Source organism: Aureobasidium melanogenum, assembly GCF_000721775.1.
Source record: "Aureobasidium melanogenum CBS 110374 unplaced genomic scaffold scaffold_2, whole genome shotgun sequence".
Lineage (NCBI taxonomy): Eukaryota > Fungi > Ascomycota > Dothideomycetes > Dothideales > Saccotheciaceae > Aureobasidium > Aureobasidium melanogenum.
The window spans coordinates 434,861-452,950 of NW_024470054.1; the positions used below are offsets into that span (position 1 = coordinate 434,861).

The following is an 18,090-nucleotide window of genomic DNA, read 5'->3' on the forward strand; positions in this document are numbered from 1 at the left end:
GCTGCCATTGACTCACCATGACCGTCACGAGGAGCCAGACGGGCAAGACGCCCAGGTAAGCGCGAAATGCGCGCGTTATGCTCGAGTATCGCGTCCACTAACACGAGTCAACAGAAAGCCAGAACTGCCCGATGGCTTTGTTGAAACACCTTCTAGAAAGCGTTCAACGCGCAAGACGGCAGACTCGGGTCGCACTGCCTCGCCGTCGCCCTCTATCACTAGCTCGAGAACTCCCCTTGTCGACGCCCCTGCCAGCGAGCTCAAGACCAATGGCCATGCCAACGGCTCAGCCAAGAAGGACAAGAAGAAGCGCATCATTGATGGCTGGCTCGAGGGTTCCGACCCTAAGGTCGACGCAAACCCTCACTACGAGTTCGGCGGCAGCCCTGGAGTCACTGCCATGATGATCGGCTTCCCTATTCTCATGTGGTACATGTGGATTGGCGCTACCTACTACGATGGTGGCTTCCCTAAGCGCGAGTCCTCTAGCCAGTCGTGGTCCGACTTTGGCAAGCAGCTCTTCAACCTGGCCTACAACGGCGCCTTCCCTCACGCAAAGGCATGGGCTATCTACTGGATCTTCGGTATCTTCGAGGGCATCTGCTACTTGTACATGCCCGGTGTCTACAGCAAGGGCAAGCCTCTTCCTCACTTGGACAACAAGCAGCTCCTCTACTATTGCTCCGGTGTCACTTCTTTCTACCTTACCATTGCTGTCGCTTTGGCTCTCCATGTCACCGGCCTCTTCAAGCTCTACACTCTCATTGACGAGTTCGGTCCCTTGATGTCAGTCGCTATTCTCTCAGGCTTCATTGTCTCTGTCATCGCCTACGTCTCTGCTCTCATGCGCGGCGCTCAGCACAGAATGACCGGGCATCACATCTACGACTTCTTCATGGGTGCTGAGTTGAACCCTCGTCTGTTTGGCTGGCTTGACTTCAAGATGTTCTTTGAGGTCCGTCTGCCTTGGTTCATCTTGTTCCTTGTCACTCTCGGAGGTTGCGCTCGCCAATACGAGCAGTACGGCTATGTTACTGGCGAGATGGCCTTCTTGCTCATGGCCCACTTCTTGTACGCCAACGCCTGCTGCAAGGGTGAGGAGATGATCCCCATCACCTGGGACATGTACTACGAGAAGTGGGGTTTCATGCTCATCTTCTGGAACATGGCTGGTGTGCCTCTGTCTTACTGCCACTGCACCATCTTCCTTGCCAACCACGATCCCGAGGTTTACGCTCACTCCTGGCCCGTTCTTGTCTGGTTCTTTGGCAGCTACCTCTTCGCCTACTGGGTCTGGGATACCGGCAACTCGCAGAAGAACATGTTCCGTGCCCAAGAGCGTGGCTTCGAGATGAACCGCAAGACTTTCCCTCAACTCCCCTGGAAGGCTGTCAAGAACCCCCAGAAGATCGAGACCGACACTGGCAACGCTCTCCTCTGCGATGGTTGGTACAAGTATGCTCGCAAGATTCACTACACTTGCGACATGTACTTTGCTCTCTGCTGGGGTTTGATCACTGGCTTCAACTCGCCCTTCCCTTGGTTCTACCCTGTCTTCTTCGGCATCATGATTGTGCACCGCGCTTCTCGTGACATTCAGCGTTGCAAGGAGAAGTATGGTGATGCCTGGAAGGAGTATGAGAGACGCTGCCCTTACCTTTTCATTCCTGTAAGTTTTTCTGCTTCGACTTCACTTCTTGACCGTATCACTGACTTTCCCTACAGTACGTCTGGTGAACAACGACAACAACAATAGTTACGGCAAAAATGATGTATATGATTCTGGATTGCGGGGTTTTAACATACATCTGTTGTAATATTTCAAGGCGTGGTTGGTGCCTAAAAGGTACGACTGGCTCCTATACAGTCAAGGGTCGAAAGATCTGAGGCCAAAGAAGGGCACGCCGTACAAGGGGAGTTTCTCTCGCGAAAAAAGATGATCTAGCTGTCCAAGTGGACTCGATCGTTCCTATGTAGGATGGACCTTTTCTATTGTTTCTTTCCTTTTTTTTCTTGCTTTCGCTGCATTGGTGTACGTGTCACGGATTCGCTGGGCAGGGAGTAGGAGTGCTTGTAGCATATCTTTACTTTTGTATTGTTCGTTTAGCAAAGCAGGAATAATATATTTGTATCAGGACGACTACTCATATGTGCCATGTGCTCATTCAGCCTGAAGACAACGGAACAGAAGGGCTTTTTTACACGAATAAGTGGTGACTGTGTTTTGCATGTACGGTCAGGGTGATACACATGGATCGTAAGTAGTCCCTCAGCCTTGATATATAACTTCGCGCAAAAGCCAGACTAGCTAACCAGCTGCTGCAGCCTTTCACCATCACAAGCTAACAGACATGCTGCGTTGTCCATCGCCCAAATCTCTCCTCACAGGCGTACCAAACCATCTCCTATTTCTCAACTTATCAGCTCTCCTCTCAGGATGCAACTCCTCTCTCGGACCTTTCCATTCCCTCAGTTCATCTTTTCCGTTCTTATCCTTGCCGATGATAACGTCAAAGTCGAATAAACCGCCATAAGAACCAATGCAGAAACTCGCTCGCACGTGCATACCTCCATGTTGGGATTTCGCTGCCTCGCTGATGAAAGGGCCCATTAGTGTGACGATTCTTGCGGCCATGACTTTGGGGTCGTATTTTGTGGCTAGTTCTTCGGCCCAGCCTGTTAGTGGTTCGGTGGATGTTGGGATAAGTGCTGTGGTGGAGGGAGAGCGGGAACTGAGCCAGTACTCGAGGATCTCATCGTCTCTGTGATCATCTTCCCATAGAGTGTGTAACCAAAGTGATAAAATCAAGTGGCGTAAATTGTGGAAATGGCGGAGTGGTGCGAGCATGTAGTTGGTGATTGGTGTAGGGTTCCAAAGAAGAGGCGCTCCACGGTAACCGCAGAATTTGAGCTCTGTGACTGTAGATGCGTGATAGGAGGCCAATGTGTACAAGAACGGCGGAGACGGCGGCCAACCATATTCGGCTTCAAAGGTTTCGTTGGTGTTGAGAGGTTCTGGTTTCATTGTACCGAGTCGGACGATCTCATCTGTGTCTTCCTCTTCCAGAGAGCCAAAGTCATCAGGGTCATTGGGATCTTCGTTGATGCCCAAGGACCCAATATCGCGCCCAGCGAAACCCCATGTGTTACCCATGGGCGCGTTAACACCAATTAAAATGACTCTTTGTAAAGGAGACTGACGTAAAGCTCTGATTGTTTCCCGTTTCTCGTCTCGTGGTATACCGCCCTCCATTTTCAGGCAATCAAGTCTCTGCATATGTGCTGCGAATTCAGAGATGAATCGTCTGCGACTTTGACGGCGATTCACATCGATCGGGCCATCCGAATCGTCAGTCTTGAATTCACCACTCCGGCTGTAAACAGTATCGACACGAAGGTCTTCTAGTGTACGTGCCATCTTGGATATGATGAAGTCGATTCGTGTCTGAAGCTCTGGTGTTGTGTTCTTCTTGGGTCTAAAGAAACGATCTGCTGGCCATGCCAAAGATCGAAGCCTTGGATGCGACTCCAACCACGATACGCACATATCCGCATCAAACGAAGAATTGGAACTCGATCCGCAAGTATCCAGGAGATAGACGTCTTGTGGCATCTCAGCTTCCGCAATCACCGCGTTCCGGAACTGAAAAGCGCGAAGATGAGGGAAGTGAAGCTTGAACAACCTTTTGAACATGCCTTCCAGGCTTGCTTTGGATTCTGAAAATGCACGTAGGTCTGTTCTTCTGAACAGCACCCAATCCAGGTTCAGCGAGATGAGAGAGGTTGTCGAGCATTTCAATATGTGCACGAACGTGGGAAACGGATCAGTGTCAGACAAAGCAAAGTCTGGATGGTTATGATCGAGAAGATGTTTCACACCACTCGTAGCAGACCAGTCTTCGTCTGATAATTCTTGCTCTATTGAAGAAATCAGCCCACCGACATCAGGTAGTCTGCTGTATATCTTCTCGTCAAAGTTATGGGCATCCCTGAATGAAAGCTCGAACCGTTTGCTAGCTGCATCAATATCGGCCTTGACCTGCGACTCTTCTGCTTGGGAATTGTGAGCTACGATCAAGTTCCTGATGAGTGCCTCTTGATGTCGAAAGAGTTCGGTCGAAGTTTTCATTATACCACCACGCCCGTCCTGTCTGATTTCGAAGGCTCGGTCGGTTCGAAAGTCCGGGAATGGGCCTCGAGAGTAGACTTCTTGAGAGTCATGTCTACCAGCGTTGGCAAGCAGTGGTAGTCGACGCAAACGAAGACTCTCTAGTCCTGCAAGATCGAACTTTTGAAGTAGTCTTTGTGAGATGCCAGCGAGACTACAGTTCTCGATCCAAAGATGCCGTACGGTGCAGGCCCCAGATTTTCCCAGTAACCCCACCAAAAGACCACGAGTGAGATTCCAGTGACCAAAGATGATTCGTAGTGTGTGTACGCTAGAAAGATTTTGGCAAGCCATGCCTAGTAGGCGGAGCGTTCTCGGATCATGAGAGAGTGTCCTGCCCTGGAAGTTGATCCTTGGTAATTCAAAGAATATTGCTGGCGGTGGTAAATGGCATCGATGTGTTAGGGTGTGCACATGTGAGGCGATCCATGGATTGCTGGCCAAGACAAGGAGTTTACGGATGATAGGTGTGTCGTCATGTTCATCGCTCATATCAGGAGTCTGGGGATCTGTTGTACGACAGTCTACAAGCTCGACATCCTGCCACAGTAATGGAATTGCCTTGTCGTACGACCAGTGACAGGCTCGGGCAAAGTTGGCCAAGCTGGAATCATCAAGGTAACGAAGAGTTTCTTGTAGAATCTCCTCGGGGAATTTAGCGAGCAAATTCGAGGCTTCAGTCGTGGTCACGGATTCTGCCCCTGAAAAATACGGTTGCATGTCTTGTGGTTTTCTTGGAGTCTTTGTCCCTGGTGACACAGTTCGACGGCGGTGGTGTGGTATAGCGGAAGCGGCGCCTCGGCTCGAGTTACGAGATGACGTACCATTCAGGTACCAGAATGCGGTAAGAGCCAGGAAGAGAGTAAGAGACAGGTCCAGATACAGTGATCCGTCGGTTGTTACCATCTTGACTACATGATGATCCTTCATCTGGAAACAAACACGACGAGAACAAGGAGAAGGGCGGATGTTTGTCCGCAATCACGCATGTGATGGTTGGCTGTCGCGTTGAGCTGCTCCGAGGGATTCATGCGGATTTAGCCTCTGGTCTTATCGATAAGAAGGAAGGTGCGGGAAAGTTTTCGGACTTGGTCTTTGATTCCATTACTGGCAAGTGCACTTGCAAACAAAACAAGAACCTCGTACAGCCGCCAAAATGTCAGACTCAGAAGAAGGAGGTGCTGGAATCCCTTTGATGGAACCTTTGTCACCGTCAACATCCCCAGAGCCCCAGACTCGTCCCTCAGGATCAAAGCGAAAGCGCGAAGATGGAGATGAAGATGAAGCACCCGCTGCACAAACCAAGGCCGCAAAGCGCAAGAAGGCAAAGAACGCAAAGAAAGCAAAACAGCCCAAGGATATTGAAGAGGACGCTCTGGATTTGGAAGCCGGTGTCAACCATGCTATTGCCCACATGGACAGCCAGTTGCTGGCCGATCACGTCGCCCAGCGCACTAAGCGCTTCCACACCGAGTTGAGCGACATGGAGTTGGAGGACATGCACTTACCATGTACGTCTGATTCAAGCGACAAGCATACTCTGTACTAACAGGAAACCAGCACACGCCATTGTTGACACGACATCTTGGGACAAGCCACGCAACTTGGAGAACCTACCCGCATTCATCGAGCAATTCAAAGACGAACGAAGAAGCGACAAACCAGGAAAGACTCTTTCGGATGCCGTCAAGCAAAAATCCACACCACACACAATCGTCATTGCTGCTTCCGGTATCCGAGCCGCAGACTTGACCAGAGCTCTTCGCAAGTTCCAGACCAAGGACTCGTTGATCGCAAAGTTGTTCGCCAAGCACATAAAATTGCAAGAGGCTATCAAGATGGTGAAGGAGGCCAAGATCGGTATGGGCGTGGGTACACCTCAGAGACTGATTGACTTGTTTGACGATGGTAAGTTGGACATGTCCCGATGCTTGGACTGATCGCTAACACTTGAAAGGTGCTCTCTCGGCAGGAAGACTCGAGAGAATCATCATTGATGCATCGCATATTGATTCAAAGAAGCGTGGCATTCTTGACATGAAGGAGATTGAAAGCCCCCTAATCAAGCTGTTGACCAGACCCAGCTTCAAGGAAAAGTACAACGAGGACAAGATGAAGAAGATTGAACTCATCTTCTACTAGGAAAAGAAGGTTTTGTTTGTCGTGTTTAGCAACTCTGTTCATACTGTTTTCGATACCCAATTTACTGTCACATAAATGCATTGCCCATGAGATTGATATGTTTGTTGCACATTAATCGCGATATATCATCACATTCGGTCTCAAAGATGGCGTAGCTGGGTCATATGTCCTTCTCCATGCGAAGCGGATTTTGAACATTTATATGTTGCCTCAGGCAAGTACTCTAAGGCCTCGGAATGCCGTAGCCTCGTAAAAAAGTGGTAATGCTATCTGTCGCATTCTCTCCAGAACATTTCGATTCGCTCCTTGATAACGCCGTACCCCATCCATGGCCTTCTTTTTGGTATCTCGATCAGTGTCCAAGTGAGGAAACGCGCATTGTTCTAACAAGGTCGATGGCAGCGGGTCGAGTTCGCATTGTATAGTCGTCGCATCCTGAATTCCGTAAAAATCCGCTCAAGTAAGGATAACCATGATGACTGAATCTCCTCTCAAGAACCTGCAGATATAGCACGTCAGTTTGGATTCGTAGTTCCAGACAAAGTAAGGCTACGCACATCTTGCTGATGAAGCGGTCCTTGTTGACACCTCTGCCCTTCTTTCCTTGGCTGTTTCTTGGGAACTCGGTCCACATCTCCTTGACGTTCTCAAGGACCATGTTGCAATGTCTGTCGAATGCTTTTACGCGAGCAAGGAGTTTGCGGTTGTTGCGACACGAGATGACGACCTGGTTGTGGTTGCGGACGGCAGTCTGGAGGATAGAAAGGGGACCAGCAGTGAACTCGTGCTCTTCGACGCGAGCGATCTCATACTCGCTATGCGATTGTCAGTCGATGCGATGGGAAAGGAATCAGGTCGGGATTTACGTGAGCTCGCTGCGAGGCTTCTGCAGAAGGTCGCTGTGAACAGATTAGCTAATGCACACAAAGCGCAGAGAGTCAACGATCGACCCACGTAATCTTTGTCGAGTCGGACATGATTGTGTGTGAATTTGATAGAGTGATTGGAGTTGCGACACTTCTGGTGATTGCTGATCGCAACGAGGTAGGTACGGGTTGCGGCGAGCTGGAGGCCGATCTTGGCGCCTTCGGGCAGTGACGATTGGTGTTGGTCGCCGCTGCGACTGTCCAACATCCACAAGCTCTCTCATTCTAATTCACTTTCATCATCCCACTCTTTCTCCTACACCATACACATAATCGCCCATCATGTCTGAAGGCCGCCTGAAAGCAGACAAGGATTACACCACCGAGGTCGACAAGGTCATTCCCGAAGCTCAGGATCTGGCAAAGGTAGCGCTGTCGTGTGTCCGGTGCACTGCGCAGTCTAGCTGACTTTACAACAGAGCAACGTGCAAGGTGCTATTGAGAAGCTCCTCGCCCTCGAGAAGCAAACCAGACAAGTGCGCTCCATCCATCAATCGCCGCACCCATCAGAAACACTAACAACATTCAGGCCTCGGACCTCCCTTCCACATCCAGACTCATTGTCACCATCGTCACGATATGTAAAGAGGCAAAGGACTGGCCGCTACTGAACGAGCAAATCCAGCTTCTGTCCAAGAAGCATGGTCAGCTCAAACAAGCCATCACCAAGATGGTCCAGGTTTCCATGGACTTCATCGATGACACCCCCAACCTTGACACCAAGCTGTCCCTGATCGAGACACTCCGTACCGTTACCGAAGGAAAGATCTTTGTCGAAGTAGAGAGAGCCAGAGTCACACGCATCCTGTCAAACATCAAGAAGAGCCAGGGAGACATCACTGCCGCCACCGACATTCTGTGCGAGTTGCAGGTCGAGACTTTCGGTTCCATGACACGCCGCGAGAAGACGGAATTTATTCTGGAACAAGTTTCACTCTGTATCGAGAAGGGCGATTGGACACAAGCCGGCATTTTGAGCCGCAAGATCAGCACTCGCTACTTTGCTCGCAAACCTAAGAAGACGGCCGAGCAGTTGGAGAAGGAGCGCAAGGAGCGCGAAGAGCTGGAAAAGAAGCGTGGCCCCGACGACGCCCCTGTCGAGCCTGAAGACGATGTCACAGACTTGAAGCTACGATACTACGAGCAGCAAATTACCCTGGCCAAGCATGACGACAAGTACCTTGATGCCTGCAAGCACTACCGCCAAGTTCTCGACACCGAGGCCGTCGAGAACAACCCTGAACAACTACGAGCTGTGAGCATATCCTCTTCGCCATCCAAAACGCATTGCGACCACTAACACTGTCCAGGCTCTGCAACGCATCATCTACTTCATCATCCTTGCTCCTTACGACAACGAGCAATCAGATCTTCTTCACAGAATCCACCGCGACTCTCGCAACTCACAAATCCCCCACGACGCCGCCCTCCTCAATCTCTTCACCGTTCCCGAGCTTATGCGTTGGCCTGCTGTTGCCGAGAACTACGGTCCCCATCTCTGTGAGACCGATATCTTCGATGCTACCGAAAACACTGCCGACCCCAAGGCTCACAAACGCTGGCAAGACCTGCGCAAGCGTGTCATTGAGCACAACGTCAGAGTCATTGCCAAGTACTACACTAGAATCCACTTCAAGCGCCTGACAGAACTCCTCGACCTTAGTGAGGAAGAGACGGAGAAGTACATCAGCGATCTCGTCGTGAGCAAGACTATCTACGCCAAGATCGACCGTCCTGCCAGACTTGTCAGCTTCGAGAAGAGACGGGATGCTGATGAGGTGCTCAACGAGTGGTCAGGCAACATGAAGAGCCTGCTCGGACACCTCGAGAGAATCGACCATCTCATTACCAAGGAGGAAATGATGGCCAGAATCCAGCCCACCAACAAAGGCGAGAAGGCACCGACCAAGGTTCGGTAAGCCCGGAAAACCGGCTATGTACTAGTATAATCCTCTATAAACCCACGAAATGCACCATGATCCATGAGCCTCTAGTTTTTTTATGTCTATCAGAATGGCATGTCCATGTCCTCAGCCTTGTCTTCCTTCTTGTTTTCTAATGAATCCTCTGGTGGACCACCAACGACTTCTCGGATAAAGGCTACCAGTGCTGCAACGTACTGTTTCTGGCTGCTAGGCAAGAAGTGGCCACCAGGGTGGTATACCAGTCTAGCCACACCGCCTTCAACACCTCTGCCTGTAACACAGGCATCCACCAGACGCAAACTCCTTGACTCTTCAACCACCGTGTCAACGCTGCCGATGAAGTGCAACATGGGCGTCTTGATCTTTGGCTCATAGAAACCCGTGTACAACTCATTTGGGGCAGCAAACCCACTGTAGCTAACAGCGAATTTCAGGGGCTCTTGAATCACATCCGTCAGGAACCCTGTATCCTTCTCAAAGCTCTCGGGGTACCGTATGCCACCATTTGGCTGTTGCTTCTCGAATGCTTCTCTTCTTCCTGCTTCTAACAACGAGGCCAGCATACCTGCCGCGGCACCACCTTGACTGAAGCCAATTGCGCCGTCGAAAGGTCCTTGCTCTTTTATCACGGACGCGATGCGCTCGAACCCTTGCTCAAGTCCTTCGTAGCGAAAGGGCTCACCGTCTCCCTTTCTCCTCCACCAGGCATAGGCTTCTGGCTCTTCGGGGTCGTCTTTTGCGCCATCTACATCGTAGCCGGGTATATCGTTTACAGACAACTTCAATGGCGCAGTCGGATACACCAATTCCACACCTCCGGGGAATGAAGGCAGATGACCAGGTTTGGGAGCCGCAGGAAACGCTTTATCCAAATTCTTCTCCAGAGCGCGGGTTTTTGCGTGGAAGAGGGGTCCGTTTTGGGTGTAGCCGTGGATCATGAGGATTTTGAGTTTGCGTTGAGGGGAAGAGGAAGCCATTGTGGGAGCGTCAGACAGAATGGAGAGGTTGCGGGTGGGTTGTTTGAGGTGAGAGGTTGTGAGATGGGTTCTTCGCAGAGCTGAGGACGGAATCATGGTTGAATGTATGTATTGAGATACGGAGGTATTGGCCGTGCGCATATCATTGCTGAAGAACCTATCGCCGTAAAGTCCGACTGATCTTTGAAGAGTGGTCTATGACATATGCGGCTCATGAAGATGGTGACTCGAAAAATACAATTTCACATGTAGAACGAAGGAACATTCTTCTTCCAATCCATCTCAAAGGTTTCAATCACAAATCGCATAATATGCTGCTATCAAGGCAAACGACACTTCGCGTTGGACGCACCGCTATCAATCGTGGCATCTCGACCAGCTCTTCATGGTTGGCAGCTACCAAAAGAAAAGCACAGCAAGATGATATCCACAGACCATCGCTCTCAGGCTCCTCAGTCGGCCATCTATTCTCCGAAATCAACGCTATGAGACCTGGCATGGAAGATCTCAAAGTCCGAGCAGAGGGAATGACCGAAGAACAACGAACTTATGCTCGGAAAATCACTACGTGGTTGATGGGAGTCCCTGTCGTTCTGGGCACAGTGATCGTGGGTGGAAATTGGCTTTTGAAAGACAGGAACGATAGATCCGGATCGTCATGAGGAACGAACAGAATGTACGGATGAGAGATGGAGATTGACGTTGTATGCGGATATTGAAGTACTACACGTGCTACCTGTTGTGCATGGAAACCCCTGGTTAGGTTTGACTAGCACTGCAAATAGAAGACCCCTATCGTTGGCGATCCTGAGTCACGCAAACACTCTTCTATCGTGTCGAGGTACAAATCTAGCTGAAAATAATCGAACAACTTGAAGGGAGGATGACGTCGTGTTATATACGATAGCCAGACGCCAAGAAGAAGCATGACGAAAAGCATACGAGGCAGGCTGAGTTCTTGTCGAATGGCAGAGTCACACGGCAGAGGCTATCATGTAGACAATTATCGTGATATTGCAAGTAAGCGGCATAATTGCGTTGGTAGAGATAAGCGGATATTGCGAGTTAGATGGCAGAGGAATGATGCAGGCTAGGGTCAAGGTGAAACCAAGGCACATGTCGTTGCTCGGGCCAGTTCAACAAGCGTTGGCAGCGAACTTGCGAACCTTGGTCGCCGTCCTCAGTTCGGCTCTTGCGAGAAGGTTGGAAGCCGCATGAGCCCCCTAGCCTTCGAATTTCCCTTCAAAAGCATAATTATTGTTCTATTTCCGTCACCTGAGAACTCTCAAACCTTGCTCTGACACATCTTCTGTCACGTCGTGCTGTCGACATCTCGTCGCGACGACGCCATAATCACACCCCCACAGGCATCAACGGGCGGGGATTCGACTAATTGTTATGCCATGAGAGTGCACAAGTAGACATTTCGTCTTGGATATGGAACGCCCATATCAGTTTTCCGACGATCGAGACGGCGCGCGTTCACCTTTGTACGTGCCTTCCTCGTTCTCACAGTCGCGACGACTAACACCGCGTGCAGCAATCAGCATTTGCTCAACCCCGTCACACAGCCGGCGGCCACGTCTTTCAAAACAAATGTGAATCGTAGTAAAACACGCAAATGGGCAGAGGCCAAGAACTATTCTTACGACGGCGACGACTGGGGCGGTTATGATCCTTACGACGAATACGGCAGTTACGATGACAAGCAGGATCCTCTACCTACTGCCTCGCCGCGACGCAACTCCTTCGAGGCTGGTGAAGAGGTAACAGCCTTCTCTTCTGGCCAACAGCAGCAGCAGCAGCCGCCTCCTCCTCCAGCACATACCACTCCCACCAAGCCGCAGCCTCTCCAGCCAGTGTCACAACCACAGAACGACTATGGCATCCGCCGCGACTTTTCCCAGATTGCTCATGTACCACCACCCCTCAAGACGAACACCTCGCCTCAAGTCGTTCGCGAACGCTTTCCTGCTAGGAAGAGCAGTCTACAGACCGATATACCGTCTTCGCCTGCTCAAACCCCTCAGCAGTTTGCGTCTCAAGAGCCTGTTTCACCATCTGCAGATGCTGGCAAACCCCTGCCTTTCATCCGTCCTGCCGACATTTACAAGCGCATGGAAGAGGAACGTTTGAGGGAACAAGAAGCGAAGAGCCCGGTTGAATCAGTGCCTGTCAAACATGAGGAACACCAAGGCTTTGCTGTGGACAATCCTATTCTGGCAAAAGCGATCGGCGCTGATGTTGCTGGTATTGAACCAACACCTCTGGAGCAGCCAACGAGTGCTTCGTTGCGTGCTTCTCTACCAGCAGTCAGCCGTGTTGCTTCTGGCTTTGGCTCCGAGTTCTGGAATGCTTCCGAGTTGTCGAGCTCGCTGAATGCTGCCGACAATCTCTCGCCAACCACTACTAATACTGCTCCTGTAGAACCTACTGAAACCAACAGTGTGGAAAATGCCTCGCATGAATTACAGGATGCTGTGAGTCAAGCGTTTGAGCGACGGGATGACTTATCTGTACCTCCCACGCCCATCTCTCGTGACAATTCTCAGTCGGGCCATGGTTCTGATACGGCGGGGATAAGTCCCATCATGAGTCGAGTCCCGAGTGCTGCAACCGCCGAAGCAAAAGCACGACTTGCTGATAACAGAGACATGGGACCTATCGCTGAGGAAAGCAGCTTACCTGGCAGTCCTGGCTCGCGACCTTCATCTCAACAAACCTCCACTAAAAGATATACTCCTACGCACTCTAGACAAGTATCGGCCGAGTCTTTCAGTAACAGCCCTGCCAGAACTCCACAATTGGAATACACAAAGAGGCTTTCGACTCCAATGTCGGCAGAAAGTACAAGTATGGAAGCCGAGCAAGCTGGTTCACCTATTGATCCACCCAGCAAGCCTATGCCTGTCGCTTCAGTTCGGGTCATTGCACCTTCAGCAGATTACAGTCGTAGGGAGTCGGACATTGCTGCTGATGCAACCTCAAACTCACCAGTCGATACTGCCGAGGCTGCGAAGGCTGCCAGGACACACTTCCTGCAGACTCATGAGAAGCCCAAGTCACCTGTGATTGGAAGTCCTATTGATCGCAGTCCTTCTCCTATCTCGCGCCAAGGATCTCCTGGGCCTAGCAGAGTTCGAGATCTTGCAGGCAAATACGATGAGCTTCATACACTCTCGAGAAGTAGCTCCGCCATGTCCTTTGGCTCCCAAAAGAGCGATAAGATGTCCTTGGGAAGAAGTGGTACTTTTGATAGCACCACTAGCGAGACTGGTGATGACAAAGTCGTTGAGTCCATCGAGCAATCACCTTCAACTCGTCCAGACCCTACTCGAGGCCCTAGTTTCCGGCCGCACTTGCCCGGTGAATGGGTGTCGTATGTAGGAACACCTGCTACAGAGATGCCGGTGGCACAAGAAGCCGTCAGACGTAGCGGCGAAGACTCAAGAGACCACACTCAGCTTGACCAGAGCACTCCCCGTCAAGCGACATTCCCCTCTACGGAAGACTTTGATCCGACGCCGGCAACAGTCAAGCAGCCTCTTGCTCACAAGGATATCCAGACAAAGGAGCCTAGCCCCGTGGACACTCTTAAGAATGCAGGAGAAGCATTAGGTGCTGCACTACTATCCTCGTTCGGCCAGAATCATGGCACTAGAGACTTTGCGCAGACAGAGCCACAGCCCGCTGAGGAAGATGTGGCTGCTCCTCGACCATCAGTCGGAGATGTCTATCTTAGACCCTTGATGGTCGATCGCAAAGCTTCATCCATTGCTTCAAGTGTTGGTCCCACACCGCCAGCGAAGGACACACCCGATGGACTCACCGTTCCAGGCTCATCTGGCTACTTCCCTCCACCCACATTGCGCATCGACTCTGACGCAATGTCACCAGTATCTGACTACTCGCCCGCAGATCTAGAGAGTGACCGGCTGCGCAGGGAGATTGAGAGAAGTCTTACTCCTCAGATCCATTCTGAACACCAACAGATCCGTGATCAAGATGCTCTGGATGCGCCAGCAACTCTTCGAGATCTTCAGAAGACCGAAGGTTTCCAGGCTGCTGAAGTTCAGCCTAGATCGGAACCGTCTGCTGTCAATGCTGTGCCTACAGCATTGCAACCAACTCATGCCGAAAATGCTGATCTCCTTGGCAAGCGTTTCAGCTTTGAAAGAGACGCCAGCAAGTCCAGCTTGTGGGGTGAAGTCGGTGAAGATGTGAAGCGTGCATCCTATGAGCGACCATTATCTGGTGTTGGCCTTCATGTGGTTAACACAAATGTGAGTAGCAGTAGCGAGTCAAGTGCCTCGTCTGTCAGAGAGATTCCATCTGAAGCTGTCGAGGAATCTGCGGGTGCACCACTGCAGACTGTGATCAGCTCGCCATCGCCTGTAGCATCATCAGTCACTCCCGCAGTTGTCGCAAATGATGGGATGTTGCCCGATACCATCGCAGCTCCTACAGTAGAGCCGCCTGTTGTGAGAGAGGAGTCCAGAGAAGGACAACCACTTCCTGCTATCCCCATGGAGACTGAGACACCGCTGGCGCCTTCAACAACCACAAACACCACCACGGCGGCTCGTATACCCACTGTCAGAGAGATCATGGCGTTGAAGTCGGTCGATGAGCGGGTTAATACTTACAACTCTTCGCGAGAGCAGATTGCCTCGATGGATACTGGTCTTAGTAATTGGCTTAGTTCAACTCTCGCCTCTCACCCTGAGCATGCACACATTGTCACGGAAGCAGCAAACAAACCTGCGACGACAACTCCAATAAGTGGCAGCATTCGCTATAAGCCTCAGCCTGGTAACATCATGAAAATGGCCAGAAAAGGTCTTAGTGGTGTCACCAACAGGGAGCCTTCCGGCTCTCATGCGGCTGATCCTAGTCAGACATCTTCGACTGTCGAACGCCAAACCTCCAACACACCCGGTCGTACAGCATCGGCACAGCACGGAGGCGTGGAAAAGATGCAGACAAAGGGCAAGGATTTGTTGCATTCCGCCGGCATGTTCGGTGGTAAGGCCACCGTAGGGGCTAAGGGCCTATTTGCGAGAGCAAAGGGTAGGCTTCGTGAAGGTGGAAGCGAGAAGGTAGATTGATATTTTCCTTCTGTTTGACAATCCCCTCACTGATCTTTGACGTTCTTCTGCATTTCAACGATACTACCTCATGTTCATGCGATGCTTATCTTTGGCGGTCACTTTTACCGGCGAACTTGTTTTACTTGCAACTTCAGCATAAGCGTTGAACTTGGGAGGGAGGCATTGATGATTGGAGTAGCAGGTTGCATGTACCGTTCCGGCTGCGTAATGTGAACTGAATAATCCCCCAACTCATCACTCAATCCAAAGATCTTTTTGAAGAATGCATGTTGATGTGTGTGTTTTCACAGGCTTCCGGACGCGCTACGCCCAGCAGCAACGCCGTGCTTGCCTCGCCGACTTCTCCAGAGGAGCGTGGCAGCAAAGCCAGCAACCGTTTCTCCACAGCGTTTGGCCGTTTGGGATCATTTTCTCATACGTCTGCAGGCGCTCCACAACCTCCTGCCGATGGTCCGCAAGTCGTCGTATCGTCAACTGTAGGACAGCCTTCTACATCACCATCTGGTAAAGGCGACACATATATTGCTCCATGGATAAATGACAAAGCAGGGGCATTGGACAAGGATCTTGTGAATGAAAGGTTCAAAAGAATTGGGCTTTTGCCCAGTCCTGCGTTTGGAGGGTCAATGGCTTCGCGTGACTCTAATGAGAACATGAAAGCAGCTCATGAGAACGATGACCCAACGTCACCTGTGGAAGGAGCGACTGGTTCAGATGAACTCAGCAAGAAACTTGAGGACGAAGCTTCGAAGGCAGTCACCACAGTCGTTCTTCCTGAACCAGCTGCTCCTTCGCAAGTTGAGCAAACTTCGTCTGAGCCACAAGCTGACCTACCTGATCCCATTCTAGCACCGGATAATGCCGGACCATTGTCTGACCCCGAAGATATCGTGTCAGAGTATCCTCGTCCTTTCGAGCACACTTCAAACATTGACAGAAGCCCGACACGTCGTCCTGTACTTCTACAACCCATTACTGATGCACAGCCTTCATCTCGCAGATCTTCGGTCTCCAGCTTCCACCCAGATGACAACGACTTTGCAGAAACCTCGATACCGATCAAGAGAAGTGTGAGTCCGCTGGGTGTCGAATCGACCACGCAAATACCTGTTGCTGTCGAGTCGACCGAGCCGGAGAAGACGAAAGAAGAGATAGACGAATCCAGACCTCGAATTGTCAGTCGTAGCAGTCTTCCGTCCCAACAACGTCCCCAATCACAATCGAGACAGTCGTCATGGCAATGGAAGAGCTCGGGTACATCTCTGGTCGGACTTAACAAGAGTCAAGGAGATGCAACAGCTTCCCCAGTCAAGGCCAGGTCAGTGTCTGGCCAAGCCATCAGCTCTGTCCCTGCGAGCCGCGCTGAATCGCCCATCTCCTTCTTGGAGATGGCGCCGGCTCAGAAACAAAGGAGTGTTACTTCACCTGCTGCCTACTCGTCCGAGAACGTCGATGCCATTCCCGGTGCACGAGTAGAAGAACCTTTCATCACGGCGCCTCAAAATCTTACCGTGGCGCCAACTCCTTACGAAGTGGGTCGTATGGCTCCGATCGTTGGATCACCTGTCGAGATGCAAGGTCCTTGGCACAATGATCAGTCCCATGCAACTATGGTGCCAGGACCTGCTGCTGGACCTGGTGCGATGTACAATCAGCCTGGCCTCATGAGCAGTGAGCAGATCATCTACGAGGAGCCGGTCAACCGAACTTTCTCGCCGACTGTCATGGACCCTCGACAGCACGACATCGAATATCAGCTCCCTGGTGTCGGCCCCCCTGAGGTGACTCAGGGCTCGCGAAGGAGCAGATTCTCCATCAGAAGTCCGGTTCAGAACCCAGTGCAGGTTGAACGCATCAACCCCAACGCAGTAGCTCCCGATCACCAACGTACTTTCTCTGGTGACGAAGTCCCATTGACGCAATCCGCGCAAGAGAAGAGAGAAAAGCGTCGCTCTGGCATGTTCAGTGCACTCAGCCGTGGTTCGAGCTTCTCTGGTCTGTCTATCATGAATTCAGATGGAAGACAAAGCCGTGGCAATGACGCTAGTCAAGCTGGTCCGCAGCAGGCTTCAGCTCAACAGATGTCTGCAGCACAAAAGGCTAGAGAGATTTCCGGTGGCAGTACAAGAGGCAACACACTCAAGAAGATGCAACGCTCGTCCACTTCTGCCGGTACATCCAACGCATCAGGTACTCCTGATGCTGAGAAGAAGAACAAACGCTTCTCACGCCTTGGTTCAATCTTTGGGCGATCCAACTCGGAAGCCAAGAAAGCTAACAAGCTGGTCAAGAGCATGCCCAAGACTCAGCCCGAACGCATTCCAGAGGCTGCTGTAGCTGCAAGAGCAAAGAACGTGTCACCACAAAACATCCCTCCACCTCCGCCAATGACTATGGGTTATGGCATGGACAGCGGCATGCAATCACAACAGCAATGGTCAGAACAGCTTGATCAGCAGAGTGGTGCACGGCCGCCTCCTGGCGGATGGTATGCACCTACCTCAAGAAGGAGCTCTTATCATCAAGACCAGCAGGCTACTTTACCGCAGATCCAACCCACGATGTCGAGAAGAAGCTCTTACCAACAGGATCAGCAAGTCAATCTGAGTCAAATCCAGCCTACAGTCTCTGCACAATCGTGGCAATCAACGCAGCCGCCTCAGCAACAGCAGTCGCCCGTAATGCAGCCAACTCGACGTCTTCACAGCGAAGGATATCGTCACGAGCCTCGTTATACTGCTCAGGCCGACTATAGATCGATGTCTCCTAGTCCTTTGCGCGGCCAGCGAGGCAGTCAGCAGTATGACACCACAACTCCTCAGAATTACCAGCGCACGCCTT

The 18,090-nt window shown here is 51.3% G+C and overlaps 7 protein-coding genes across 7 annotated transcripts; 4 read left to right on the plus strand and 3 right to left on the minus strand.

Moving 5' to 3' along the window:
- Positions 1–17: 17 nt before the first annotated feature.
- On the plus strand, positions 18–1,737 carry M437DRAFT_62563 (Delta(24(24(1)))-sterol reductase like protein; the record flags this gene model as incomplete). The annotated part of the gene is made up of 3 exons (XM_041024110.1): positions 18–55; positions 115–1,669; positions 1,726–1,737. 3 exons carry the CDS (start codon positions 18–20, stop codon positions 1,735–1,737), a joined length of 1,605 nt encoding a protein of 534 aa, XP_040883373.1.
- Positions 1,738–2,335: 598 nt separating this feature from the next.
- M437DRAFT_39884 (uncharacterized protein) lies at positions 2,336–4,888 on the minus strand (the record flags this gene model as incomplete). The annotated part of the gene is made up of 2 exons (XM_041020094.1): positions 2,336–4,017; positions 4,135–4,888. 2 exons carry the CDS (start codon positions 4,886–4,888, stop codon positions 2,336–2,338), a joined length of 2,436 nt encoding a protein of 811 aa, XP_040883374.1.
- A 475-nt stretch (positions 4,889–5,363) lies between these two features.
- On the plus strand, positions 5,364–6,310 carry M437DRAFT_40139 (uncharacterized protein; the record flags this gene model as incomplete). Its single annotated transcript, XM_041020132.1, has 3 exons — positions 5,364–5,679; positions 5,729–6,076; positions 6,126–6,310. The coding sequence occupies 3 exons, from the start codon at positions 5,364–5,366 to the stop codon at positions 6,308–6,310; spliced, it is 849 nt and encodes a 282-aa protein (XP_040883375.1).
- Positions 6,311–6,766: 456 nt separating this feature from the next.
- Positions 6,767–7,287, minus strand: M437DRAFT_80844 (Sm-like ribonucleoprotein; the record flags this gene model as incomplete). The annotated part of the gene is made up of 4 exons (XM_041027429.1): positions 6,767–6,809; positions 6,868–7,125; positions 7,177–7,209; positions 7,265–7,287. The coding sequence occupies 4 exons, from the start codon at positions 7,285–7,287 to the stop codon at positions 6,767–6,769; spliced, it is 357 nt and encodes a 118-aa protein (XP_040883376.1).
- A 231-nt stretch (positions 7,288–7,518) lies between these two features.
- On the plus strand, positions 7,519–9,155 carry M437DRAFT_39718 (PCI-domain-containing protein; the record flags this gene model as incomplete). The annotated part of the gene is made up of 4 exons (XM_041020064.1): positions 7,519–7,602; positions 7,656–7,712; positions 7,766–8,491; positions 8,547–9,155. The coding sequence occupies 4 exons, from the start codon at positions 7,519–7,521 to the stop codon at positions 9,153–9,155; spliced, it is 1,476 nt and encodes a 491-aa protein (XP_040883377.1).
- An 89-nt stretch (positions 9,156–9,244) lies between these two features.
- Positions 9,245–10,138, minus strand: M437DRAFT_62567 (dihydrofolate reductase; the record flags this gene model as incomplete). Its single annotated transcript, XM_041024111.1, has 1 exon — positions 9,245–10,138. The coding sequence occupies one exon, from the start codon at positions 10,136–10,138 to the stop codon at positions 9,245–9,247; it is 894 nt and encodes a 297-aa protein (XP_040883378.1).
- Positions 10,139–11,575: 1,437 nt separating this feature from the next.
- M437DRAFT_39974 (uncharacterized protein) lies at positions 11,576–15,246 on the plus strand (the record flags this gene model as incomplete). Its single annotated transcript, XM_041020111.1, has 2 exons — positions 11,576–11,628; positions 11,679–15,246. The coding sequence occupies 2 exons, from the start codon at positions 11,576–11,578 to the stop codon at positions 15,244–15,246; spliced, it is 3,621 nt and encodes a 1,206-aa protein (XP_040883379.1).
- Positions 15,247–18,090: the final 2,844 nt, after the last annotated feature.